This window comes from Petromyzon marinus, chromosome 1 (assembly GCF_048934315.1).
Source record: "Petromyzon marinus isolate PM22_M1 ecotype Great Lakes invasive population chromosome 1, UKy_Petmar_22M1.pri1.0, whole genome shotgun sequence".
Lineage (NCBI taxonomy): Eukaryota > Metazoa > Chordata > Hyperoartia > Petromyzontiformes > Petromyzontidae > Petromyzon > Petromyzon marinus.
This window is the reverse complement of record NC_133667.1, coordinates 9528734-9556725: the sequence shown is the minus strand read 5'-3', so window position 1 is coordinate 9556725 and position 27992 is coordinate 9528734. Positions and strand designations below refer to the sequence as shown.

Sequence of the window (27992 nt, the reverse complement as noted above, 5' to 3'; positions counted from 1 at the left end):
TTCTCATTCTACGTGACTTTACCGAAAGAACCAAAGAAGATAAATCAACAATAACTCCACGTGTCCACGACAGAGGGACACGTGCGCGCGCGTTTCTCGCTGCACGCGCGTCACATCGCCGCGGTCCCTTAGGGGGTGTGAGGGTGGGGGGGAGGCACTCGCACGGGGGCCAACAGAGCGCGGGCGACCCCCTCCGTCTCCAGCTCGCTGCTGCTCTCCCCTCTTCGTCTCGTCCACCTCCTCCTCGTCCACCTCCTCCTCCTCGTCCTCCCCTCCACCCTCCTACACCTACCTCACTCGTCCGTCTTCACCACCACCAACCACCACCACCGTCTCCTCGTCTCCTCGTTGAGCGGCTGGAAGACTTCACAGCTGAGGGGAGAGGCCTGGTCGCGCCATACACTCGGTTAGCCTGTTGCCGACGCCGCGGGCGTTTTTTAAAACAAATAAAATATATATATAATATCTGGCCATCCCTCACCACGTTGTTAATGTACATTTTACACTGGGATATAGATTCTACGACAGATCACACTCCGTTGCAGATTGCAATGGACTATACCGTGCTATTGATTACGCTGTAGACTAATCTGTGCTTTACACTGTGACCTACAGTGTCCAAGATTACACTGTAGACTCCTCTGTACTGTACATTACACTGTTGACTACACGTGTGCTTTAGATTACACCGGCGTACACTGTGTTATATATATTATACTACAGACTGTACTGTGCTATAGATGGCACGATAGACTACACTGTGCTTTACATTACACTGTGACCTACAGTGTCCAAGATTACACTGTAGACTGTGCTGTACATTACACTGTTGACTACACGTGTGCTTTAGATTACACTGGCGTACACTAATATATATTATACTACAGACTACTGTGCTAAAGATGGCACGATAGACTACACTGCAGAATGTCAGTGCACCAACACGTCATTGCACTGTACTATGCTCCCAGTCTTCAAATCCGCAACAACCAGGGTGGTGAAGTATGGTCAAATCACCCGCACGACCTGCATTGAGTGGGGAGGTTCTCATCCAGCAATGAATTGACAAAAGGGCCGTGCATGTAGGTGTTCATACAGGTTATATTTTAATATTAGCAATATTCGAGGTGTGTTTTGTTGTATTGCTGTAACCCTTGCTTACCACACGAAACATCGAATACACACAACACATTAAAATATGGAATGGGCGAAATATCCCAAATATAGCCCTTACCCAGAAAACAGTAAACTTCGTGCACAAGTACTTGAGTTTGAGCTGTGGCAACAGCGGTTTAGCACACTGCATTATGAACCTGACAACCTGAGTTTGATTTCAGGCCATGGCTAACATCAGTGATTCATATCTGACCCAGTCCTGGGTACCACCCCCGTAACTCAGCCGCACTGACCAGCGTGACAGTATGGTTAACCATCCTCTTGACCGAAGGCATTGGGAGGCCTTCAACCAGCAGTGGATAGATAAAGGTTGGCAAACAAACTATCAGCTGTCAAGTTAATAGAGAACAAAATCTGACAATGTTTCCTTCAATTTGAGCTCTAGAACTCAGTTATTTTCGAATTGTATTGCATGTTGTTTAGCGTAATGTCCGACACTTTGCTCCAAGCACTGGGAGCTGAGCAGATAAATGTAGTTCCTGCAGAAGCTCCCAAAATGTGGAGCGAAATATTAGATATGCCAAAGTACACGTGGTACAAGAGAGAAAAATTCAAAACATCCACAACCAATCACCTAAAATTAACCATACTCTTTGGTTCCATTGGGTAAAGTCACGTAGGTGAAAATAAAGCAACAAAAAATCACGACGTTTCGGCCACAACACAAGCGGCCTTCATCAGGTGAAGGGACGAGACTGTCTGGAGGACAGCGCTGGAGTGGAAGAGGCCACGCTTAAATCACGACCTTTAAGCTGTGTGAGAAGAAAAAGACCAAGCGCCTTGACAAAGGAATTAGCATATAATTTAGCATTGAAATGGCTCATTGAAATAGCTAAGTTAAAGTATACACATCCGCAGAGGTACCCCTTGACAAAGGAATTAGCATCGAATTTAGCATTGAAATAGCTGAGTGATTGGCTTGTAACTGGTCACAGAAATAGCTGTGTTAAAGTTAGAGCATATACATTCACCGAGGCACCTAGTACTCATCAAACAGGAGAATTTAGCGAAACACAACCACGCTCAGACATCGGACCTGTGTGCGAGCAAACAAGGTGTTCTGACAAAGAAATTAGCATAAAAATTAGCATTTGATTGGCGGATTTTAGGAAAGAGGTGGTGTACGTGCCGGTGGACTTGCAGTTTGGCGCGGGGGGGGGGTTACCTATTGATGGTGTGAAAAGGGGGAATTTATAAGAGCTGCGAAAGTTTGGGGTACTACTACTTGAAAAATATACTGTACCATTGAAATTAGTTTAATGTTTAGTTCGATTTAGAACATCTTTCCAATGCTTGCTTAATTTGAAACCATCATCTCGGTTGAAATTGTGTCTGTGTTTGTAGATCTGAATTGCTTCATGAACAAATCTCTGATAAAAGCCCGTGGGTTTGCAAAGAACCTTGGTATCGGAGAAAATTATATCGTGATCCCCCACAGCGTTGTAACAGTGATCAGCCACGGCAGAAGAATTCATTTTGCCGTGTTTCAAATCTGATTTGTGCTCGCGAATTCGGTCAGAGACATGTCGCTTTGTCTCACCGATGTAGCAATCACCGCAGGTACAACTCAATTTGTAAACCCCGGGGTACTGTAAATCAGGAATGACATCCTTCACGGATGGGATCAGATCACGAATTTTGTGTACTGTATTGAACCGGACCTGGATCTTGTGTTTGTTTAGAATTTTGGAAATCTTTTTAGTAACGCCTGCTATATATGGAAGTGTGATGGTTTTGACCGGAGTATCAACTGGTTGTTTCTGTATGGAGGGAGAGACAGCTTGGCGGATGGTACAGTCAGAGTAACCATTCCTTTTGAGGGCCAGGTGTACATGTTTTAATTCACTGGTCAGGTGGTGTTGGTCCGAAATGCAATGAGCCCTATGGTATAAAGTTTTGATGAGAGAATTATTTTGGGCTGGGTGGTGGTGGGAATCAGGTTTCAAGTAGGAATCTGTGTGGGTGGGTTTCCTGTAGACAGAATGCTCCAATGAGCCATCAGGTCTCCTCTCAAACAGAACATCTAAGAATGGTAACTTGCCATCTTTCTCCACTTCCATGGTGAATTTGATGGCGGGATGTCTGGAATTGATGTGGTGTAGGAAAAGGTTCAGAGCTGGGAGGCCATGTGGCCAAATGACGAAAGTGTCATCCACATATCTCTTCCACAGGGAAGGTCTGAGGGTGGAAGTCTGGATGGCATCTGATTCAAATTTTTCCTTGAAAATATTGGCTATCACTGGTGATAAGGGGGATCCCATGGGGGTACCCTCATTTTGTTTGTAGAAGGAGCCATTCCAAGTAAAGTAGGTATTGTTGAGGCAGTGCCTAACCAGTGCAGGTGTGTCGGGGTCTAATCCATGTTGGACCAAATTTTCAATTATTTCAATGGTATCAGGTACTGGGACCTTGGTGAACAAAGAGACCACATCGAAGCTGACAAGGATATCGTCAGGGGACAGTACAACGTCTTTGACCATAGAGACCAATTGGGCTGAGTTAAGTACTGCTGAGGCGGTCTTGCCAGTGAAAGGCAGCAAGGTATCTGACAGAAAACGGGCTAGTCTATAGGTAGGGGAGTTGATCGTGGATACGATAGGTCGAAGTGGGGTGCCTTCTTTATGAATCTTGGGAAGACCATAGAATCTAGGGGGTCTTGCAGCAGAAGGTTTTAGGGAGGGACGTTTAGTTGGGTCGATTAGGGAGGTCGAACTTGTGATGATCTTGTTGGTTTTTATCGCTAGGCTATTAGTAGGGTCATTTTTTTTATTTTTGAGTAACTTCCATCGTTGAGCAGATTCTGGATTTTGTTGTTTGAATCTTTATCCATAATAACAGTAGCGTTGCCTTTATCGGCTGAGAGGATGACAATATCACTTCTGTTTTTTTAAATTCGCGAGTTCAGAGCGTTCATTTTTGCTGATGTTACTAATGGGTTTCTTAGTATTCTTAAGAATAGTGGCTATTTCAGCTCTCGCAACGTCTGCTTGGATGTGTCCTACGCCTTTGAGGGCTACATCGACCTGAGAGATGATATCATCTATTGGTATGTGTTTTGGGGTGACAGCAAAATTTAGTCCCCTAGCCAGTACCGTTTTCAGATTGTCCGAAATCGGGGTGCTACTCTGATTAATGACGATTTTGTTAACATCTAGTTTTGTTATATGTGGAACTGGGTTCTTCTTTGATAGGTGGTTGAATTTAGAAATCAGGTTAGCTTTACATTTGACTGACAGTGACTCAGCAGAAGAAGCAGTCATGTTGTCTACGTGATTCCAATCAGAAGGTGACATTTTTTGTGTTAACATTAACTGTTCTCACAGTGTGAGGAATGGCGTGCGCGGTGGCATCCGTCCCAGCCATCGCCTCCATCTTGGAGCCGAGCGAGGACTTCCCGGCGTGGCTGGAGACGCAGGGCGTGAACGCGGAGGTGGCCCGGGCCATGGACTCCGAGCTGGGTATCCGGGACTACGGGGTCCTGCGCGCCTGTGTCGGGGATGGTCTCGTGCGGGCCGAGCTGCTGGCTGCGGCACGCGACCGCCTGCCCTTCGGCTTCTACGCCGTGCTGCGGCAGGTGGTGAAGACCCTGCAGGCAACCGAGCCCCACGACGGCGCTGGGACACCACGCTGGGATGACGACGCGGCCGCCTCCTCCCCTGGTGACGTGACGCTGGGAGGGCTGGTGGAAGTGCTGCTCGCGTTGCTCAGCGGTTTGAGCCGGGAGCTGCTGCTGTCCATGCGGAGGCTGGGAGGTGGTAGTGGTGGTGATGGTGGCGGTGGCGGTGGCTGCGGTGATGGCAGTGGGAATGGAGGAGATGGACGGGTCTTTTCTGGGGACTCCCCGCCAGACCCGGAGGGACTCGCATCTGATTCCAGGGTGGCTGATGAGGAGGAGGGCACGGCAAGCGTGAAGAATGAGTACTCGGGCTATGGTGAGTGAGCACCAACAGTGTCCACACAGACCAGGCTATAGACTTTGTCTTGTTTCTGTCTGGAACGCAGTGGCATGTTAACTCTCATGAAGATTACCTAGTGTGGACTAAACTTTAGATAAAGTTGCATTTCAGATGAGCATCACCCAACACTCTTTTGAGCAATGAAAATAAAGCTGGCACTTTTCCTAGCACCTGCACACGGACTGATTTTATGTCTCCATGTCCACGGTAGACATCCTCTCTGTTCTAGATTTAAAGCATTCGTGACTGCAAGGATCCATACTCTTTGGTTCTATTCGGTAAAATCACGTAGGTAAAAATAAAACAGCAAAAATCACGACGTTTCGGCCACAACACAAGCGGCCTTCATCAGGTGATGGGATCAGGCTGTCTCGAGGACAGCGCTGGAGTGGAACACAGCCACGCTCAGACAGCGACCTTTAAGCTGTGTGCGAAGAAACAAGGTGCCTTGACAAAGGAATTAGCATAAAAATTAGCATTTGATTGGCCAACTTAGCATAGAGGTGGTGTACATGCGGGTGCACATGCCGGTTGGCGCGGGGGGGGGGGAGTTTCTCTATTGATGGTGTGAAAAGGGAATTTAAGAGCTGCGAAAGTTTGGGGTACCACTACTTGAAAAAATATACTGTACCATTGAAAATTAGTTTAATGTTTGGTTCGATTTAGAACATCTTTCCAATGGTTGCTTAATTTGAAACCATCTTCTCGGTTGAAAGTGTGTCTGTGTTTGTAAATCTGAATTGCCTTGTGAACAAATCTCTGATAAAAACCCATGAGTTTGCAAAGAACCTTGGTATCGGAGAAAATTATATCGTGATCACCCACAGCGTTGTAACAGTGATCAGCTGCGGCAGAAGAATTCGTTCTGCCGTGTTTCAAATCTGATTTGTGCTCGCGAATTCGGTCAGAGACATGTTGCTTAGTCTCCCCGATATAGCAATCACCGCAGGTGTAAACCCCAGGGTACTTTAAGTCAGGAATGACATCCTTCACGGATGGGATCAGATCACAAATTTTGTGTACTGTGTTGGATCGGACCTGGATCTTGTGGTTGTTTAGAATTTTGGAAATCTTTTTAGTAACGCCTGCTATATATGGTAGTGTGATGGTTTTGACCGGAGTATCAAGTGGTTGTTTCTGTATCGAGGGAGAAACAGCTTGGCAGATGTTACGGTCAGAGTATCCATTCCTTTTTGAGGGCCAGGTGTACATATTCTTAGCTCTTTCGGTAAAGTCACGTTGAAGGGAAACAATAAAATAATGAAATATATATAAAACAATAAAAATTCTCACGACGTTTCGACCGTAACACAAACGGTCATCATCAGGTGTGAAAAACCAACCAAAGAGTATACATCCTCTCTGTATTAGTTCTACGAAGCCGGCATTGCTGAGATCCTAGTTTCGAATTTAGATTTTAGCCACATGCAATTAAAAACTGGGTTCTCAAGTTTCACGTGGTGATGGTCTGAGCCTCGTCACCAATGTCTATACCAAATAATTTAAAATGTTGGCTTTTGTTTTGGAAACATGCCAGCTTTGACATTTCAATTTATTAGTTCTACTGCCATTCCATACATTTTTCTCACTGTAATAGTGAATGTGGTCAAATGTGGATAAGAGGTCACCTGAAGGGATCTCAGAGGCAGACCTGTAATATTTGAATCAATAGGCGTTATCGAATACGGGTTGGTGCACTGCTCTGAGAGAGTCCTGAAATGATTTTTTGTTTCAGTGTGATACCGATAGCACAATTAGAATAGAATTGGACAAGACAGAGCCACATTTTATTTCTATTCATGATATACAAAATCACTCTGTCCATGATTCAGTGAGCAATATCCTGGAAATTAAGTGGATAATCTGTATGTATGTATCTTTTTTTAAGAACTCCTAGGCCACTCCACCAATTTCACAGAATGAGATGTCATGTTAAAGGTCATGATATGGAGTTTATGAAAAATCATGAAAAGATTGGACCTTTGAGCTGATAAATTTGGCTTATTAGCCCCAGCATTTCTTTTACACTCTACCATTTGCAATGATTCCTCCATACACCTGATTTTAAAATCATAAAATTCATAGCTGTGTGCCATTGGGGCAGGTGGGCGAGCAGTTGAATCACAAATGCCTGTTTAGTTTAATTAGTACATTAGTTCATGTTACTTGGTGTATTATTTAACCTCCTTTATATCCAAAAAGTCAACCAATTTGTCAATGACACTGGAAAAATACATAATAGGTTTCCCACTGTATTGTATGAATTGTCGAAATATAAGTAGTGAGTGTTAGGTGAGTGGTAAATATCTGACGAGTGTCAGGTAAGTACCATCAAGTGTCAAGTCACCCTCTTGAAAATATATTAAATATAACCCATCCTATCTTCGTTGGAACACCTTACACTCCACTTTTCATTGTGTAATCCTCCAACAGATGGCTGGAGAATGAACACAAAATTTTTGTTCATCCAGTTTATTTACCAACTCAATGAAAACCTATTTTCTGAAAAGCAATATTTCGTGGGTTTTGTATCCTGGAAAACCCCTCAGTTGTCACAGTTCAGAGCCACAACTTTCAGTGTGTATAACATTCTGGTATAAATTAGTAGACTGTACAGTATAGTGGTACAGTACTGTATATATCTGTATCTAAAATGGTCAATTATTACACACAGATGGATAGATATATCATGAGCATATGGTGAAGGGCTCAAGGTGCTGGCCTGCAATATACCAGACTACTGCTGGTGGACAGGCCTTGACCAGAGTGAACTCCGAGAGATTCCTGCTTGAGGGTGTTTGGTCTATGTTACCACGCTGGGCAAATGGATGTCTTGGAAGAAGTGGGCGTACTACCCATGCTTTATCCTATGAGCATAAGAATCCGTTATAAGAATCCATTGCGTGTCTAATGTTCAAAATGGATTTTGTGTTATTGCTTTAGATGCCACCACAGTGTTTGCCAACGCTGAACACCGCTCACCAACACAAATGGAAGACTACGATGAACACTGCTACAATCACCTGTCCGGTAAGGTGTGACAAAATATTTTAACTTTTTCACCAGACGGGCAATACCACAAGTAGCAGACTCCGCAGTGATAATTTGGTAATCATCCTAAGCGTACATTCCTATTTGTAGGTAGTGTAATTTTGAAGATAATTGTAAGTTAAGAAAAAAAATGCTCATGGAATAATCCAATGGTTTGACACATATACAAAACTTAATTCACCATCACCATCCCAGCATGGATTAAACAGTTAGGTCGTCTGAGTATGTCTGACTCTGTGCTATATTATGAACATTTCTCCATTCTCACAGAGAAGTGCAACTGTTGTTAGAGAATGGCCCACAGAAGCGGAAATCACAGAGCTACCTCTGTGATCCCTTCAAGTGACCTCTGGTCAACGTATTAGTGGGCAGCACTCACGTGCCCTGCTGCAGAGAGTTTTCATCACATGACACACAAAAGGATATTTAAATTCTCAAAGCCAGAATTTAGCCAAATAATATGAAGAAACAAATTGAATGTTGTGAGTGTATTGTGCAATCATGGGTAACCAGGCTGAAACCATCAACTAACTATACATGAGAACCCAGTTTAATCACAGCAGTCTGAGACTTGAATTCAAGCCCAGGATCTCAGCAATGCCAGCTTGGCACTCTGACCTCTGAGCCACCCAGCCACCTCTTAAACCAATGTTCTGGGATGTTTTCTTTTTTCATTGGTGACCAGGCTGAGGTTATCCACTCATGAGAATCCAGGAATAAACTTTTCTTTTTTTGATCGGTCTCTGGATTCCACATGGGCTAAGTGTGTTTTCACTGTCATGATTTTTGGCAGAGGAACCTCGGCAGAACCCAACCACAGCTGTTGACGGGAACAGCCCCAATGGCATGGCTCACAATATTAAACTGGAAACGTTTGAAGGTACTGTTTTATAAAGGTGTTTGTTGACAAGCATGCGTGCAGAGTTTCGGTGTTTATCTTAAGTCTTCATTTGGGTAAGGGATGAGGAACCTACGACCCAGCCCACAACTTAAGTTTTTGCGGCCCAAGGCCACATAAGGCCTAAAACTTTTAAATGACCCAAAAACAATATTTTTTGTCACTGTAAGCATCTTAGCTACACTAATTTGCTTCTGGAACAAACTATTTTCAACCTGGAAAAACTTTTGTTCCTAATATCACCATTCTTTTATGTCCTCATGCATTGACAGAAGTGACTGAAGTGTGTGTGATAATGTGTGGCTGATTAATCATGGGCGGCGGAAACCCAAATTGGAATGCAGGATCTTGACAGTGTCAACTCAATACCCTGATCTCTAAGGCACCAGGTTTCCTGTAATAAAGGCCCTCATGCTACAGTATATTGACAACTGCTTTTATACATATGTAGTGACTGGGAAGGTCACTGTGTGGTGCCGCGCCTGCGAGGCCACGGCGGAAGATGCACCATCATTGTGTACACCCTGGACACGGGGTGCAGTACCAACCCTCGTGGGGGTTTGGGAGAGCGCTGGTTAGCGCGATAGCACCATGCGCTGTGTGCAGTGCGGTCTCCCACTTGAGGGAGCGAGAGAGCGTCGGCTTAGTCAGGGTAACATCAGGTGATGGTACTCTGGTTGACCTTTGGCCGCGTGACGGGTCGTTACCGGAGGGGGGCCACAGGTGGAGGGGGCCAAAGGGTGGTCACATGGTTTGGGAAGAGCTTTCGAGAGCCTTAGGGTAAGGGCGAGAAAGATCGAGAAAGTGGGCGGGGCGAGAGGCAGAGCGGGCCCCAGCCCGGACAAATATAAGGGAGGGGCCCGGGGTTCTTTGTGTTGGAGAGGCAAGGAGTTCCACATCAAGCTGAAGAAGAACTCCAGCCACGCGGTCCGGGACCCAGCTTGTGGTCCGGACCGGGATCGCGAAACAGAGTGTGTTAACACCGTAGCGTGGTTAGTTGGCTGGTCACCACCCTAGGTGTATGTTGTGTTAAAAGTTAATAAATGTGCTGCTACTAAAGACGTCTGCGACTCAGTTGGACTCACCACACATATACATATGAGTCCATCGAGATATCTTCTCACCATTTGAAGAGAAATCTGGGTCAAACAAGTGTAACGGTGTTATTGGGCTAAGAGGCGCCGTTCCCATGCATTTGCCGGCAGTACCGGCCACATGTCGATAGGGGGCAACAGAGGGGCTGAGCCCCAGTGCTGAGAGACTATGAGCCATAGGCACCAACGGTTACCCTATGGAACGGTATGTTAAAGAGACAGACCCCAGGAGGGGGGCTGGGGGATGACATCACCCCCAGATCCTTCTCGAAGGTTCGGGAAGGAAGGCGTGGCCGGGGCGGGGCGAGCCACGGCCCTGCATAAAAGCCGGACCCCTGAACGTTCCGGGTCAGTCGTCATCCAGCTGAAGACAAGAAGCCTCCTGAAGAGAAAAGCCCCAAGGGCAGAGCCGCACCCCTGGCAAGGGTCGGCTCCAGCTTGTATACCAGTGAAGATCCAAGCTTCACTCAAGGAGGACTTGTAGATTAACCAGTGAGAGGCGTATTAGTCTGGAGGGACACTCTCCATAGAGTATCGGGTGTGAAGGGCCGTTACCCCTGTGTTAAGTGTTAATTGTTAAGTAAAAACTGTGTTGCCTCAGGGAAGTTATCTTCTAGTTATTCAACCCACTACACAAGCACCAAAGTGGAACCACCCTGTATGTTCTAGCAAACATGCATTATTGAATTCTGCCCTTGTGTAGTGTTTTGCACTTGACTTAAAATCAGAGCTCATCAGTTTCAACCCAAAGCTATGCAGTGGTGTAAATGGTTACACAACAGTCGATCAGCAGGTTGTGTATGGTGGGCTAAAGCATAAGACATTTGGCCATTGTGGAAGAGTAGGTCAATATCCCCTCTGGAGGAGCTGTCTGCTGGCAGTGGGCAAGTAGTTGTGAGGGCTGCCCTTTACCTTATTTAACTTTACATTCTTGGTGGTGAAGGGTGATGTTGATGTCAAAGGTCAGGAGTGGGAGTTCGGGGGCAGCGGGTGCCATTGTCTCAGTTGTTGCCTCTGCCCACGTCTCAGGGGAGGAGTCGAGGGCAGCACTGGGAGGAGAGGGGAGCGGCCGCCTGTGCTGGGAGGAGACGGAGGCTCACCACTCAGTGGCAGCAGGGACCGCAGCAAACAGCGGATCCCAGCTTGCAGGCAAGGGCCAGATTGATGTATAAATATAATTCAAGATTGGACTCGATCCAGCAAAGCCACAGCCATATCAGGGCCAACATTTTTTCATAACCTTTGTACAAATGGGCCTGTGACCTCATCGTAACAGAGCCTGTTTGTCTCAGTGAGTTTATTTTAAAACCATGGTTGATAATCACAGATCCAAAATGCCAAACAACCAGGCAACAATCAGCGCTATTGAAGGTATAAAATATCAGAGTTAATATGGTTCTTGAATTGAGCAAGGCTATAAGAACTTGGTAATAGAGATGATGGGATGGAATTTCAAAATCGAGCAGTGTGAGGAAAGAAGCAAAGAGGGAAGCAATGGAAAAAGATGGCATGCCCCCATCGCTGGAACCCAGGACAACAGGATTGAAGGCACTAGTATCCTGAGTTACATCCATCCCTCAGTGGCTGCAAAAGGTAACGGTGCAGCCCTAGAATTACTGGCTCATCCCCTTGCTGGTGTAAAGGCCTCCATTAGAGGGAACTCTACAGGACCCCCACGAGAGGATATTTGGCTTACTCTTCCATGCTGACCAGATGTCTTGGATGAGGTGGGAGTACCCACACTGCACCCCACCTGCCGACCGACTGTGGTGTGCATATTTATACTGTTGATTGGACAGAGGTAGCGAATTAAGTAACATGTCCATTGTCAACTACCATGCCGGAAGATCGAACCATCCAGTGTGCGAACCATTCAGCCATGGCGCCATCACAAGTTACCATATATTACCAATACAAGGTGAGCCCAAAGAAATACAACCTTCACAGAGAACTCATGCAGAGATATCTCTACCCCTTGTCTCCAACTCTGTTTAGCAAATGGGACACCTAGTGGCAGTTGAGGGGAAGGAGTGATGTTTGTATGTATGTTGAACCACACAGTACGTAGCCAACCATACTAATCAGAGGTGCGGGGGAAGGACAACCAACAGACACAAAGAGTTCTAAAGAAATTCGTTTTCAATCGAGATTTAAAAGTGCATAGCTCCAGTGGTTTCCTAATATCGGCAGGAATAGCGTTCCAGACGGCCGCAGAAGCGCATCTGAAAGTGCCCGATGCAGCGACCGTCTTTGTTCGATGGCTTGACAAAAGCCGCTACAAGGATGACCGAAGTTTGCATGATGGTTTATGCTTCTTGATAAGATCAGCAAGGTATTGTAGTTCATTTGTGGCAAGCACTTTATGTGTAATGAGTGCGACCTCAGAATGTATCCGTTCGGCAACCGGAAGCCAATGCAGCTCGGCGAGCACTGAACGAACATGGTCGGATCTTGAAGTTTGAATTCAACGGTTGTCATTAACTATGAACTTATCCATCACTGTTGCATGAAGGCCTCCCAAAGCCATCGCCGTAGCTCATGGTCCTGCAATGTAACAATGTACCTAGCACCTGCACACGAGCTGATTTCATGGCTCTACGTCCACGGTATACATCCTCTCTGTATTAGTTCTACTAAGCCGGCATTGCTGAGATCTTGGTTTCGAATTTAGATTTTAGCCACATGCAATTAAAAACTGGGTTCTCAAGTTTCCCATGCTGATGGTCTGAGCCTCGTCACCAATGTCCATACCAAATAACATAAAATGTTGGCTTTTGCTTTGGAAACATACCAGCTTTGACAATTCAATGTATTAGTTCTACTGCCATTTCATAATTTTTTATCACTAACAGTGAATGTGGTAAAATGTGGATAAGAGGTCACCTGAAGGGATCTCAGAGGCAGACCTGTAATATTTTTATCAATTGGCCATTATCGAATACGGATTGGTGCACTAATCTGAGAGAGTTCTGAAATGATTTTTTGTTTCAGTGTGATGCCAATAGCACAATTCGAATTGAATTGGAGAACACAGAGCCACATTTTATTTCTATCCATGCTATACAAAATCACTCTGTCCATGATTCAGTGAGCAATATCCTGGAAATAAAGTTAATAGTCTATCTTTTTCTAAGAACTCCGAGGCCACTCCACCAATTTCACAGAATGAGATGTCATATGAAAGGTCATGATATGGAGTTTATGAAAAATGGTGAAAAGATTTGACCTTTGAGCTAATAAATTTGGCCCCAGCACTTCTTTTCCACTCTACCATTTGCATTGATTCCTCCATACACCTGATTTTAAAATAATAACATTCATAGCTGTGTGTCATTGGGGCAGGTGGGCGAGCATTTTAATCACAAATGCTTATTTCGTTTAATTAGTACATTAGTTCAATTTTCTTGGTGTATTATTTAACCTCTTTTATATCCAAATACTTAATAGGTTTCCCACTATATTATATGAATTGGCGAGAAATAAGAAGTGAGTGTTAGGTGAGTGGTAAATATCTGCCGAGTGTCAGGTAAGTACCATCAAGTGTCAAGTCACCCTCTTGAAAATGTATTCAATATAACCCATCCTATCTTCGTTGGAGCACCTTACAATCCACTCTTCATTGTGCAATCCTTCCACAGATGGCTGGAGAATGAATTAAAAAAATTCGTCCATCCAGTTTATATACCAACTCAACATAAAACCTATTTTCTGAAAAACAAGATTTTGTGGGTTTTGTTTCCTGGAAAACCCCTCAGTTGTCACAGTTCAGAGTCACTGCTTTCAGTGTGTGCAACATACTGGTATAAATTAGAATAATGTACAGTTTAGTGGTACAGTACTGTATGAATATATCTGTATCTAACATTAGAGGCCGACCGAATTTCGGTTTCGGCCGAAAGTCAATTTTTTACTTTCGGTCTGGTTTCGGTTTCAGCCGAAACTGATATTAACTTTCAGTCGTCATTCGTCAACCGAAGATCTATTTTTAGAATATAACGCTAGTGCTACATCTATCACTCTGCCTATCGGCCAGTCAGTCAGCGCTCAGCAATCCTAGGTGATAGGCTGCAAACACAAACACACGTCAGCAGCAGCAGCTTGGGAGCAAGGTTACAGCCGCAACCATGGTCTGCTAATGTATATACGACCGGTCAACAGACGGCAGCCTGCTTCTCCATCCGTGGGTGGAGTCTCTTTGGCGGGACGACAACAAAGTGCCTCTGTTGTCTGTTCCCAGCCGCCTGTCCGCCTTGGCTTATGTGTTGCGTTCACTTCAGTCTACACGCGTGTTGATACCGAGATTCTAAGTCTGACAATTAGAGGCCGACCGAAATTCGGTTTCGGCACCGAAAGTTTGCAAATGGCCTCTTTCGGCATAGTTTCTGTTTCGGCCGAAGCCAAAAAGTTAACTTTCGGTTTCGGCCGAAAGTCAATTTTCAGTTTCGGTCGGCCTCTTTCAAAAATGGTCAATTATTACACACAGATGGATAGATATATCATTAGCATAGGGTGAAGGACTCAAGGTGCTGGCCTGCAATTGACCAGACCACTGCTAGTGAACAGGCCTTCACCAGAGTGAACTCCTAGAGATTCCTGCTTGGGGGTGTTTGGTCTTTGTTACCACGCTGGGCAAATGGACGTCTTGGAGGAAGTGGGAGTACGACCCACGCTTTACCCCATGACCATAAGAATCCGTTATAAGAATCCATTGCGTGTCTAATGTTAAAAATGGATTTTGTGTTATTGCTTTAGATGCCACCACAGTGTTTGCCAATGCTGAACACCGCTCGCCAACACAAATGGAAGACTACGGTGAACACTACTACAATCACCTGTCCGGTATAGCGCGACAATATTTTTACATTTTCTTACATTTTCACAAACGGGCAATACCACAAGTAGAAGACTTCGCAGTGATAATTTAGTAGTTATCCTAATCATACATTCCTATTTGTATGTAGTGTAATTTTGAAGATAATTGTAGGTTTAGAAAAAAAAATGCTCGTGGAATAAGCCAATGGTTTGACACATAGGTGAAACTTAATTCACCATCACCATCCCAGCATGGATTAAAAAGTTAGGTCGTCTAAGTATGTCCGACTCCGTGGTATTTTATGAACATTACTCCCTTATTCTCACAGAGAAGTGCAACTGTTGTTAGAGAATGGCCCACAGAAGCGGAAATCACAGAGCTAACTGTATGATCCCTTCTTGTGACCTTTGGTCAACGTATTAGTGGGCAGCACTTACGTGCCCTGCTGCAGAGAGTAATTTTCATTGCATGACACACAAAAGGATATTTAAATTCTTAAAGCCAGAATTTAGCCAAATAATATGAAGAAACAAATTGAATGTTGTGGGCGTATTGTGCAATCATGGGTAACCAGGCTTAAACCATCAACTAACTATACACGAGAACCCAGTTTAGTCACAGCAGTCTGAGACTTGAATTCGAACCCAGGATCTCAGCAATGCCAGCTTGGCACTCTGACCTCTGAGCCACCCAGCCACCTCTTAAACCAATGTTCTGGGATTTTTTTTTCTCATTGGTGACCAGGCTGAGGTCATCCACTCATGAGAATCCAGGAAACAACTTTTCCCTTTTTTGATCGGTCTCTGGATTCCCCATGGGCTAAGTGTGTTTTCACTGTCATGATTTTTGGCAGAGGAACCTCGGCAGACCCCAACCACAGCTGTTGACGGGAACAGCTCCAATGGCGTGCCTCACAACATTAAACTGGAGACGTTTGAAGGTACTGTTTTATAAAGGTGTTTGTTGACAAGCATGCGTGCAGAGTTTCAGTGTTTATCTTAAGTCTTCATTTGGGTAAGGGATGAGGAACCTACGACCCAGCCGGCAGCTTAAGTTTATGTGGCCCAAGACCATATAAGGCCTAAAACTTTTAAATGACCCAAAAACAATATTTATTGTCACTGTAAGCATCTTAGCTACACTTATTTGCTTCTGGAACAAACTTTTCAACCTGGAAAAACTTTTGTTCCTTATGTCACCACGCTTTTATGTCCTCATGCATTGATAGAAGTGACTAAAGTATGTGTGATAATGTGTGGCTGATTAATCATGGGCGGCCAAAACCCAAATTGGAATGCAGGATCTTGACAGTGCCAACTCATTTCTCTGATCTCTAAGGCACCAGGTTACCTGTGATAAAGGCCCTCATGCTACAGCGTATTGACAACTGCTTTTATACATAGATACATGTGAGTCCATCGAGATATCTTCTCACCATTTGAAGAGAAATCTGGGTCAAACAAGCACCAAAGTGGAACCACCCTGATGTTCTATCAAACATGCATTCTTGGTGCATTCTGCCCTTGTGTAGTGTTTTGCACTGGACTTTAAATCAGAGCTCACCAGTTTCAACCCAAAGCTGTGCAGTGGTGTAGATGGTTACACAACAGTCGATCTGCAGGTTGTGTATGGTGGGCTAAAGCATAACACATTTGTTCATTGTGGAAGAGTAGGTCAATATCCCCTCTGGAGGAGCTGTCTGCTGGCAGTGGGCAAGTACTTGGGAGGGCTGCCCCTTTACCTTATTTAAGTTTATATTCTTGGTGGTGAAGGGGGATGTTGATGTCAAAGGTCAGGAGTGGGAGTTCAGGGACAGCCGGTGCCGTTGTCTCAGTTGTTGCCTCTGCCCGCGTCTCAGGGGAGGAGTCGAGGGCAGCACTGGGAGGAGAGGGGAGCGGCCGCCTGCGCTGGGAGGAGACGGAAGCCCACCACTCAGTGGCAGCAGGGACCGCAGCAAACAGCGGATCCCAGCTTGCAGGCAAGGGCCAGATTGATGTATAAATATTATTCAAGATTGGGCTCGATCCAGCAAAGCCACAATCATATCAGGGCCAACATGTTTTCATAACCTTTGCACAAATGGGCCTGTGACCTCATCGTAACAGAGCCTGTGTGTCTCAGTGAGTTTATTTTAAAACCATGGTTGATAATCACAGGTACAAAATGCCAAACGACCAGCAACAAACGGCACTATTGAAGGTATCAAATATCAGAGTTAATATGGTTCTTGAATTGAGCAAGGCTATAAGAACTTGGTAATAGAGATGATGGGATGGAATTTCAAAATCGAGGTGTGTGAGGAAAGAAGCAAAGAGAGAATAAATTTAACCTGCAGTATAGTGGTTCAACAATTAATACTGACCCGAGTCCTCAACATGGGTGGAGGAAAATCAATGAATACATTTTATGGGAATAATAACTGTGGTAGTAATACCATAAGAGTGATAAGAAGGCAACTGACCATCGGTAAGTAAGTGACTGGGGTTTGTGTGAGTGGGACTGTGATGTCATCAGAAGTAGACCTGCCCTCAGCTGGGGCAGCTGTGTTGGGCAAGAGAAACCCAGTCTGGTTTGCAATGGAAAAAGATGACATGCCCCCATCGCTGGAACCCAGAACAACAGGATTGAAGGCACTAATATCCTGAGTTACATCCGTCCTTCAGTGGCTGCAACAGGTAACGGTGCAGCCCTGGAATTACTTGCTCATCCCTTTGATGGTGTAAAGGCCTCAATTAGAGGGAACTCTAGAGGACTCTTCCATGCTGACCAGATGTCTTGGATGAGGTGGGAATACCCACAATGCACCCCACCTGCCTACCGACTGGTGTGCATATTTATACTGTTGATTAGACAGAGGTAGCGGATTAAGAAACATGTCCATTGTCAACTACCATAGCGGAAGATCGAACCATCCAGTGTGCGAACCATTACACCATGGCGCCATCACAAGTTACCATATTTTTCCAATACAAGGTGAGCCCAAATAAATACAACCTTCACAGAGAACTCATGCAGAGGTATCTCTACCCCTCGTCTCCAACTCTGTTTAGCAAATAGGACACCTAGTGGCAGTTGACGGGAAGGAGTGATGTTTGTATGTATGTTGAACTTCTCTCACACAGTACGTAGCCAACCATACTAATCAGAGATGCGGGGGAAGGACAACCAACAGACACAAAGAGCAGTTCTAAAGAAATTCGTTTTCAATCGAGATTTAAAAGTGCATAGCTCCAGTGGTTTTTCTAATATCGGCAGGAATAGCGTTCCAGCCGGCTGCAGAAGCGCATCTGAAAGTGCGCGATACAGCGACCGTCTTTGTTCGATGGCTTGACAAAAGCTGCTGCAAGGATGATCTAAGTTCGAATGATGGTTTATGCTCCTTGACAAGATCAGCAAGGTATTGTAGTTCATTTGTGGAAAGCACTTTGTGTATAATGAGTGCGACCTCAGAATGTATTCGTTCAGCAACCGGAAGCCAATGCAGCTCGGCGAGCACTGAACGGACATGGTCGGATCTTGAAGTTTGAATTAAACGGTTGTCATCAACTATGAACTTATCCATCACTGTTGGATAAAGGACTCCCAAAGCCATCGCCAAAGCTCATGATCCTGCAATGGAACAATATACCTAGCACCTGCAAACGAGCTGATTTCATGGCTCCATGTACATGGTAGACATCCTCTCGGGAACTGTCCAGTGTTAATTTTCTCAGTTTATTTAAAATTGAGTTAAACTGCTGAGTGCAGTTGGATTTCAGTACAGCTCAAGATTTGTTTTATGTAAATATGTTACAATGCTGTATGGCCAACTAAAACCAATGTTTTAGTTGTGATAATATTTTTTTGTTTTTTGGACATTGAATAGAAATTTAAATAAAGAAGCAGAATCACTTTTAATTTGAACTATAGAAGCAACCAGCAGCATCCCGCCTTGTGATGCTACGCCGAGGCGGCCATACAACCGCTTATTCCTACTCAGGCGACGTAGTTCTGTTCGCCCAATCGCATTATATCCAATTCGCATCCGCGTTATAAAAAATGTGTTCCCTAATACATTTATCGCATAAAATCCAATTCACGTTATGAAAACACGTTACAGGAGAACAGACTGTAGTTAAATAACTGATGACCCTGAGGAGACCCTTATCCAGCAGTCGATTGGTAAAAGGGCTGTATATACATAGGGCTTAAATCTCTGCCCCTTAAACCCACATTGGCTGTCTCATCAGCAGGTTACGCCAACGATTCCATATAAGTAATATGTCTTAGTGAGAAAAGTGCAATACTTGATCTCATAATTCTATTATCCAAAAATTATAATGATTGGCATGACTTGATGGGACAGCCAATGGAAGTTAAGGGGTGATGTTTATGCATATAAGTAAAGCGTTTTTCACTGAGAATCCGAGATTGATGGAAGTGTCGTTGACAGATTGATAGGAACTAACTTCTCTCAAGAATACATTTTCAGATGGATGGCCATTATAGTAACACCAAGTCATATCCATGATGGTACAAACTGAAACTCTTAAAAAGCAGCAAAGCCATGCAGCTACACAATTCCCTGGATCGTTTGTACATGCACTCAACCTGTCTTCACTCTCATGTGGCCCATAAAAAGGCAGAATTTGCATGACAACCTCCTACGCAGAATATAAAAACCTATCATCCAAACAGGTAACTTGTATATATGTCAGGTATCACTGTATCATGATCAGTGTAATTTATTTTCAGCGATGGTTCTGTGTCTTGTGAGTAGCGTAAAAATATAAACATGTCTATGCTCGTGCTTGGTTTAGGGCTCAAAATTCATCAAAATTAACACTGGCCCTGTCATCTTCTCCTCTAGGTAAACTATTGGACAAAACCCCCCTAGACTATGTCAAGGATGATAGACACATACCAGCAGAATCGCTTGTGCCTCATCCCAACCAATTCGACCGCCAATGGCGGCAACAGCAGCAGGAACCGCAGCATCAGGTGATGGGCGAAGACCGGGTTAGCACCGATTGTGCCGCAACTAGCACCACCGCAAACCCACGGCTCCCCGCCAGCTGGCGCGCAGCCGTCAACACCGCAGCCGCTAGACGACGCAGCCGGGAGCCCGGCGACGGAATTATCGGCATTGGTCGTGGCGTTGGCGTCGGTGGTGTCGGAGCCGGCAGGGGCGGGGAACGGCGCTTCGAATGCCCGCAGTGTGGCCGGCACTTATCCCGTTATGAGGCGCTGGTGTTCCACATGCGCACCCACACGGGCGAACAACCCTTCAGCTGTGATGTGTGCGGCCGTGCCTTTTCGCTGCACTCGAACCTCAAGGTGCACCGGCGGACCCACACGGGCGAGCGCCCGCACCGATGCGACGTGTGCGGCCGTAGATTCGCGTACCGCTCGAGCTGGAAGAGGCACCAGCGTACGCATGACAACATATAAATGATGCAACAGCTACCAACGACGGTGCCACCGCCGCTGCAGACGATGGCGCAGCGCCAGCACAGCGATCGTACACTCTAGACCTCCGCTTCGCGAGTTTCGACAACAACGGACTCCCAGTGCGTGCCACACGGAGAGTGCTTAAGCACTTTCCAATGAGCCAGCAATCGGCATAGAGGTTTCCGTTATTCCGCTGTCTGGAAGCCCAAATATAATTTCTGGAGAGCTGACCTGAAAGAATATATGGCCATCATCAGCACTACCAGTAAACTATACAAGACTGCAGCAAAACAACACATCCCACGAGGTTACCGGAAGTGTTACATTCCATGTTGCACTAAAGAAAGTTAAAAATTTAAAGCAATACGAGCAGAACAATGACCGTCATTGATCAAACTCTGCTTGACTTTTTAAATTAGGCTAGACGCCAACAGCGGTGTGGTACAGCAGAGGGCCTCAACTTCACAGATTCCATTTGCAAGGCCTGGAACCTGCTCCGCACTCTTGGTACTGCAAAATCAACAGCCTCCCAAACCCAGGAGTCAAAGCAGATGCCATTGGTGTCACATTCTCCAGAGAAAACAAATTACCCTAAAAATGGAGGAGGTATAGAAGCCATCCACAACCTCACCCCAGAGGCCCTGGATTGCCTAAAGAATTATGACATGAACCTTTGACAACTTGCTGCTCCCCTACAATAAGTCTGCTCGTCTGCAGGAATTCATGACAGAAGAAGAAGAAGCACAAGGACGATGGACCTATTGAACAGAGATCGTGCGATTAATGATGACGTAAAAAAATGAAATGTGCTTGGTTGCTAGGTTATGCTGTTGACAAAATAACATCGACCCCCGGTGATGGAGTGATCTAAAGGACATGCCCTCATGTGTAAAAAGCTGTGAATTCAACGCCTGACATTTTGTCGGGCGCCGCTATTGCTGGTTTGAAGTTTACTGGCGTGTGCATATACCAACTTACATTGGTTCAATAGAGCCAGCTTCCACAATGCAATGCGCGTTGCGACATGCACGTATTCAAAGGTGTGGCAGTTATGCCACAGTGATATCACTAGAGGCATGTCAAAGCCTGGAAGTCGCATCACTGATTTTCAATTCAATTTTTTCATTCACAAAGGTTGAAAGTTATGTAAGACAGACAGACTGGAGTATATAGTCTAGATATGTAACTTCCAGATAACAGCTGATAACTGGATTTCTTTGGTATGTTTTTTTCACAACATGACAGTAGTCGGATTTCGTGGCTCGTTTGACCGATAGGCATTGCTTGTCTTCATTCATGGTTCAGAGGCAGTGTTGAAATGACATGTTTCTTCTGTAAGACTCTAGCTTTGCGCGAAATAAGATCCACAGATGACTTCCCACAGAGTGGTAAAAGTCGCGCATTGTTCAGGTGAGGTCCAGTCAAACCTTTACAGATTGCTTTGGCCAGGCTCCGTCCATTTTAAAGCATCCACGATATAACATACTGAAAAGTTCCAAGTTACAGTCAGTCCCATCTCTCCTTAACACCGAATCTGATGTTGCCTTCACCTGTGCCCAGTGGTGCAGACTGATTAAGTGCTTCTGATTATACTGATATTTGAGAGGTGAGAATAATGATGGTGACAATGAAGATGGTGATTTTACGGTCTTGGAGAGGTGATGATGGTGCTGATGGTTATGGTGATGAGACAAGAGTTGATCCTGACTGGAATTTTAGCCTACAACCTTGCGATTGTGAACGCAGAACTTTCTAGCAAATGCGTTATTAATTAAGTTACATTTTCTTGATAATAAAATACAGACGGAAACTAACCAAGGTAACACCGAAAATTAAGCTACACAAAAAGGAAAATGTAGCTTCCATATACAAATGTAAACATGGTAATCTCATAATTAGTTACTTTTGAGTTACTGTAGATCATGTAAGTATAATCAAATTTGTAGCTATACCATCCACCACCCAACAGCCAACCAAATCAAGTTGTCTCATAGGCAAATTTTTTTGCCTATGAGACAACCCGGAATGTTGAAAAGCAAGCAAAAGTTTGACAATTGTGTAATGCCGGTACATCCCGTCATTCGGGTAATCAGGGGAGTAAGCCTAGTGAAACTCCGGTATATCCCGTCATTCGGGTAATTAAGGGAGCGGGAGGCCCCGCTAGGGGGATAAAAGGGCAACGTGGATACGGTAAAAGGTCGTCATTGTGGGTAACACTCGGTGGGTCGGGTCATGTCGTCGGGTTGGGATCTTCAATAGCCTCGTGTGTAAAGGGGTTACATAGTGTTATAAAGTGTTACATAGGGGTAGTTACGTTTACACCAGTTACAGAACCAGTCCCGTAAGGGAAGTGTTAATAAAAGACTTGCCTCAACTCACGTAGTGTGTATGTCTTTATTGAAGCACTACAACTGGTGTCAGGAGTTACAATAGTTGGTGAGAGCGTAGGCTACTAATGTTAACAAGGAGGAAACATGGTCGTCTTCGGACGAGGATAACCACGACGACTGTACTCCACCACCAGCAACCCGGGCTGCTCAAGACCCAGAAATGGAGCAGCTGGTTGATACATCAGCGACTGCTTGGAAGCGGCGGAAGCCGCCGCTTCCAAGCAGTGATCGCCAGACAAAGAAAGAAGTTATGGGAGACCTCCTGGCCGCCGTCACTGCTTTGGCCGCCCTAATGCAGAGGGAGGACGACGAGGGGACGCCCGTGCAGCATCCCGGGACCTCAACCGCAGCCACTTCCAGCGCGTGGGAAACCGGAAGGACGCAAGCCGCGCAAGCGGCTGCTATTTTGAACAGCGGGCGGGAAACGGCTCCCGCCAATTTGCAAGACCCGCCGACGGCACTGAACACAGATCTTGCACTCAAGAAGAGGCTGCCCTTCGTCAAATAATTCACAGCTACTGGTGGCGATTGGGAAGCTTTTCGACACCGTTTTACTGCCACTTTTAAGTTAGCTAATTGGACTGAGGAGGAGGCGCTACGTGTGCTACCGACGGCGTTGGACTGCGACGTTCTGGCGGCCTTTGACGCTATTCCTGGCACAAGCCCTGGCCCATATGGCGCTCATCTACGCTCCTCAGTCCCACAAGTGCCACAAGTTCGCCACGCGGAGGCTTGGGGAGGCCGAGATGCCACTTGCCTTCCGCAGCGCGCTTCTGGCACTGGCGAAGTCAGCCTACCCCCGTAATGGACCAGGTCGGCAAGGACTCGCTGGTCCTGGAGAAGATGCTTCAGCTTGCCCAAGAACTACAGGTCCCACAACTTGCGACCGACGATGACGTCCTCTCCTCGCTCAGGATCGCGCGGTGCCTGGAGGCACACTTCAGCATTCAGCAATGCTCCGACGTGGCTGCTGGAGTCCTAGCCGTCGGGGAAGACGGAGCATCTCAAGGAGCCTACGCTTCCTTCTCCGGGGGTAGGGGAAGGAGGGCCGAGACGAGTCTACACGACGACCGTGGACGTCCTAGGGATCCTTCTCTTCGCCAGAGGGTTGGGCCGGTGGTGTGCTTTAAATGCGGCCTGCCGGGACATGTCTCCATCGGCTGCCGCGCTCCATGACCAAGACCTCCTATGACGCCGCAGTTCTACAACCGACCCTCCGCCTCTCATTGGGGCCCACAGGCAAGTCACAGTGCACCCCACACACAGCCAAACCACCCACCTCGTGCATCGGGTTTGGGGTCACGGATCGTCGGGCTGTGTCGGGATGCATCGCGTGTGGGCCGTGCTATTTTGGGTGAAGGGTGGCCGCGGTGTCCTTTTACTCAACTTCTCTCTCACATCCCCTCCTATGCCTACAGCAAAATGAAAACAGTCCATCATAATCAAGGCTTTTCACATCTAACCCAATGCCACCCCATCCCATTCCCCCCTTCTCCCCCATCTACCACTGTCACGTGCACACGCCGATGCCTCTTGAGCGTGTATGCCAGCAGGAACTCCTTTCCACACTCGTCGCACTTGTAAAGCTTCTCGGTGTGGATGCGCTTGTGGCGCAACAGCCCACTCGAGTGCGTGAAGCCCTCGCCGCACAGCTGGCACACGAAGGGCTTGCGGATCACAACGCCCAGCGCTCCGAGCGGCGGTGGCAGCAACAGTGGTGACGCCAGCCTCTCTGGCGGGAGGTGGCCACCCCCTCTCGTCACCTCTCTCTCCTCCGCCTGCTGCTGCTGTGCCATCGGGAGCTGGCCACCTGGCCTGACAGGGGTGGCCGCATCAGGGGCGGCTGTGGAAGCGGTGGCAGAGAGGACGACGGCCCAGGCAGTGTAGTCATGGGTAGTGGAGACCTTCAGAGGGGCGGAGGAGGCCTCAGTAGCAAGGCTTCATCTCTTTCAGCATCGTCAGCACTGCCGTGGCCATCCTCCTTGGTGATGCACATCCTGTCCACGCCCTCATCCCCGCGTACTGCACGGTTTAGGGAGAGACGCACAGAGTGTGGGAGAGAAGCCCGTAAACCGATTCTAGTATGCCGTAGTTATTTATTTAAACCATGGTTGGAGATATCTTTTCCTTATCGAGGGCTGAATTGAACTTTCAAATACCTTTCGCGAGACACGTATTAAGACACCTTAGTCCAGGGGTGTCCAAACTACGGCCCGCGGGCCAACTGCGGCCCGCGGTCCAGTTTTTATTGGCCCGCAGCAAATTCTGAAAATATAATTGAATATGGCCCGCACAAGAAGCTTGAGCTCAACTCTGTTGCACTTCTTAGTTTCAACACTAGATGGAGCCAGCCACGGAAAACCGTGCTTCTCCACTAAACAAAATTAAGCAAAGAAAAACTTTTACCGCGAGTCACCAGAAATGGCAGCACCGAAGAAACGCAAAATAGCAAGTGAGTGTAGAAGATTTCAAACACGGGAAAATGAATATTTTTTCAAAGAAATCAACGGAAAGTGTGTCTGTTTGATTTGCAATGAAGATGTTGCTGTGATGAAAGAGTATAATGTCCGTCGGCACTATGAGACCAAACATCAGAGCTACACATCGTACACCGGTGCCGAACGAACACAGAAAGTCAAGCCAATGACGGCTAGCCTGCAAGCTCAACAACAATTTTTTTCGTGCTAACAAAATACAGGAAAACGCCACAACAGCAAGCTATGAAGTTGCTAAACTTATTGCCCAGCACGGCAAACCATTCTCAGATGGTGATTTCATAAAGCAGTGCCTCATCAAAGTCAGAGAAATAATGTGCCCGGAAAAAGTGCAGGATTTCAACAGCGTGAGCTTATCCAGAAATACAGTGGTGCGGAGAATCGAGGACTTGTCAGCTAACTTGAAACTTCAGCTGAGAGACAAAGCTTGTGCTTTTGATTTTTACTCGATAGCATGCGACGAGAGCACATGCCACAGACACCGCGCAACTGTTAATTTTTTTGTGGGGAGTAGATGATAATTTTTGCTGTACGGAGGAACTGCTTGATATTATGAGCCTAAAAGGCACAACGACGGGTAGAGATATTTTTGAAGCTGTGTTAGAGGCAGTTGAAAAGATGGGGCTTAAATGGGACAAGCTCTGCGGAGTAACAACGGATGGAGCTCCGGCCATGACGGGCGAGCGCAAAGGAATGGCATCGATGGTGTGCGCCAAGGTAAAAGAGAGCAGAGGTGAGGCTGTTGGGATGCACTGTATAATCCACCAAGAAGCACTGTGCCAAGACTGTCCAGCTGGGCGATGTGATGAACACTGTTGTAAAAACTGTCACCATAATTCGAGCTAGAGGACTGTACCACAGAAAATTTCAAGCTTTCCTATCTGATGTGGATGCTGAATAAGGGGATGTACTCTACCACTCTGATGTGCGCTGGCTCAGCCGCGGCTCTGTGCTGCAGTGGTTTTATTCGCTGAGATCAGAAATCGACCAGTTTTTGAAAGAGAAGGGCCGACCTCTTCATGAACTGAGTGACCCTCTGTGGCTGGCAGACCTGGCATTTTTAGTTGATCTTACTCATCATCTGAATACACTGAACAAGAACCTACAAGGCAAAGAACAGCTGGTGCCACACCTGTATGCGCACATGAAAGCCTGTGTAAAGCTCCGCCTGTTTGAGTCACAACTACGAAGCTTTAATGCTGCACACTTCCCTGCGCTGTCTGAAATCAAGTCTGCTTTTCCAAAGGCCAACCTTTCTGCTAAAAAGGAGAAATATGTGTCTGTGATTGTATCTCTCGTGACAGAATTCAACCAGCATTTCCAAGATTTTTCTGTCATTGAAAAACAAATCAAGCTGTTCTCGACCCCCTTCCTGGTGGATGCAGAAGAAGTGGAAGAGAGTCTGCAGTTAGAACTGATTGAAATGCAATGTGATGATTCTCTGAAGAGTCAACATCAGCTTCTCTCCCTCCCTGACTTCTATCAGAGTTTGGATAATGCCAAGTTTCCTCTGATGAGACGCCACGCAAAAAGAATGATGAGCCTGTTCGGCTCAACATACATATGTGAACAAACATTTTCTCTGTTAAATCAGAACAAAAGCAGACTGAGAACCAGAATGGCTGATAGCCATCTCTGTGAAGTCCTTCGTGTCTCAACCACCAAACTTTCTCCTGACATGTCAGCCATCCTTCAATCCAAAGGACAGCATCACTGCTCCCACTGAGTGCAATGTTCTTCACATTATAGGTGAGTGAGAAATACACACAGTATTCATGTGTCAATACGTCACCTCTAGTGTGTGGCCCGGCCTTTTGTTTATTTTTCTGTATTTGGCCCTCACTAAAAAAACTTTGGACACCCCTGCCTTAATCACTTCTGTAACTGCAAGAGCCTCGTGCAGTGAGAGATGTGACCGAATGTACTAAAATTATACATTTAAGGTTGCCAGGTCAAAAATATCCCCCTGTCGTGTCTGATTGGAATGGCCAAGATCTTTGCGGATTGTTTCAAATTGGTAAGCCTCATGTGGTCGGGTGGCCATTGCAAATGAAGTTGTGTTGCGGATACAGCCAGCGAGCCATAGGTTATACATGCATGTTGCAGGATAGACATTTCTACAAGAGACCCTTGAATATTGAGGGGGTTACGTTCTTGGAAAGTCCGTGAAAGCCAACTACGATATTCAATACCGAAGCCTCACCTAAATAATGGGGGTTAGGTACACAGCAACCAAAAATAGACATTAGAAATGAAATAAGTACTGTACTTTATGAGAAATAAACTAAAAACAATTAAAATACGTTAAGTCCCTGTACAAAAACATTAATAGACAAATAGGGGTATAAATACTGAATACTGTACTTAACGGGTGTGTTTGTGCGCGAGTGGGGAGTGGTACTGTTATGGTTAGCGCACTGCACTACGAACACAGCAACCCGAGTTCGATTCCCGCTCATATCTAACACCATTGACAATTATCTGAATTAGTCCTGGGCCTCCCCTCAGTCGAGGCTTGTCTGCAAGATGCTTGTACGGCAACGGTTGAAGTGACACCGACTTGTCGCGTCCCTCGTCTGCCTCGCACCATGGTATCAGCCAATGATACAGTACCTCCGGGTACAGTATACAAGTGAAAAGCCACAATTAACCCCCACAATAGCTAAATTGGTATATAAAGAGGTTGCTC

General features: G+C 46.0%; 1 protein-coding gene across 13 annotated transcripts; it reads left to right on the top strand.

Moving 5' to 3' along the window:
• The first annotated feature begins 101 nt into the window (after positions 1-101).
• LOC116942367 (uncharacterized) lies at positions 102-22792 on the top strand. Of its 13 annotated transcripts, none has more exons than XM_032954197.2 (9): positions 118-406; positions 4500-5108; positions 8076-8162; positions 8977-9063; positions 11205-11324; positions 14928-14987; positions 15842-15928; positions 16847-16966; positions 19838-22792. In XM_032954197.2, exons 2-9 carry the CDS (start codon positions 4508-4510, stop codon positions 20416-20418), a joined length of 1743 nt encoding a protein of 580 aa, XP_032810088.2. In that variant the 5' UTR covers positions 118-406; positions 4500-4507; the 3' UTR covers positions 20419-22792. The 13 variants fall into 13 exon arrangements, with proteins under 13 accessions (XP_032810173.2, XP_032810201.2, XP_032810125.2 ...); XM_032954178.2 differs by having other exon boundaries at positions 122-406; positions 14928-15014; XM_032954234.2 differs by lacking the exon at positions 16847-16966 and having other exon boundaries at positions 108-406; positions 14928-15014.
• The last annotated feature ends 5200 nt before the right edge of the window (positions 22793-27992 follow it).

Bases quoted from the DNA above. Each gene is read 5' to 3' on its own strand.
- LOC116942367 (XM_032954178.2), top strand. From the start codon at position 4,508: ATGGCGTGCGCGGTGGCATCCGTCCCAGCCATCGCCTCCATCTTGGAG. The intron at 8,163-8,976 runs GTAAGGTGTGAC...GATTTTTGGCAG, and splicing joins CTGCTACAATCACCTGTCCG to AGGAACCTCGGCAGAACCCA. The intron at 15,929-16,846 runs GTACTGTTTTAT...CCCGCGTCTCAG, and splicing joins TAAACTGGAGACGTTTGAAG to GGGAGGAGTCGAGGGCAGCA.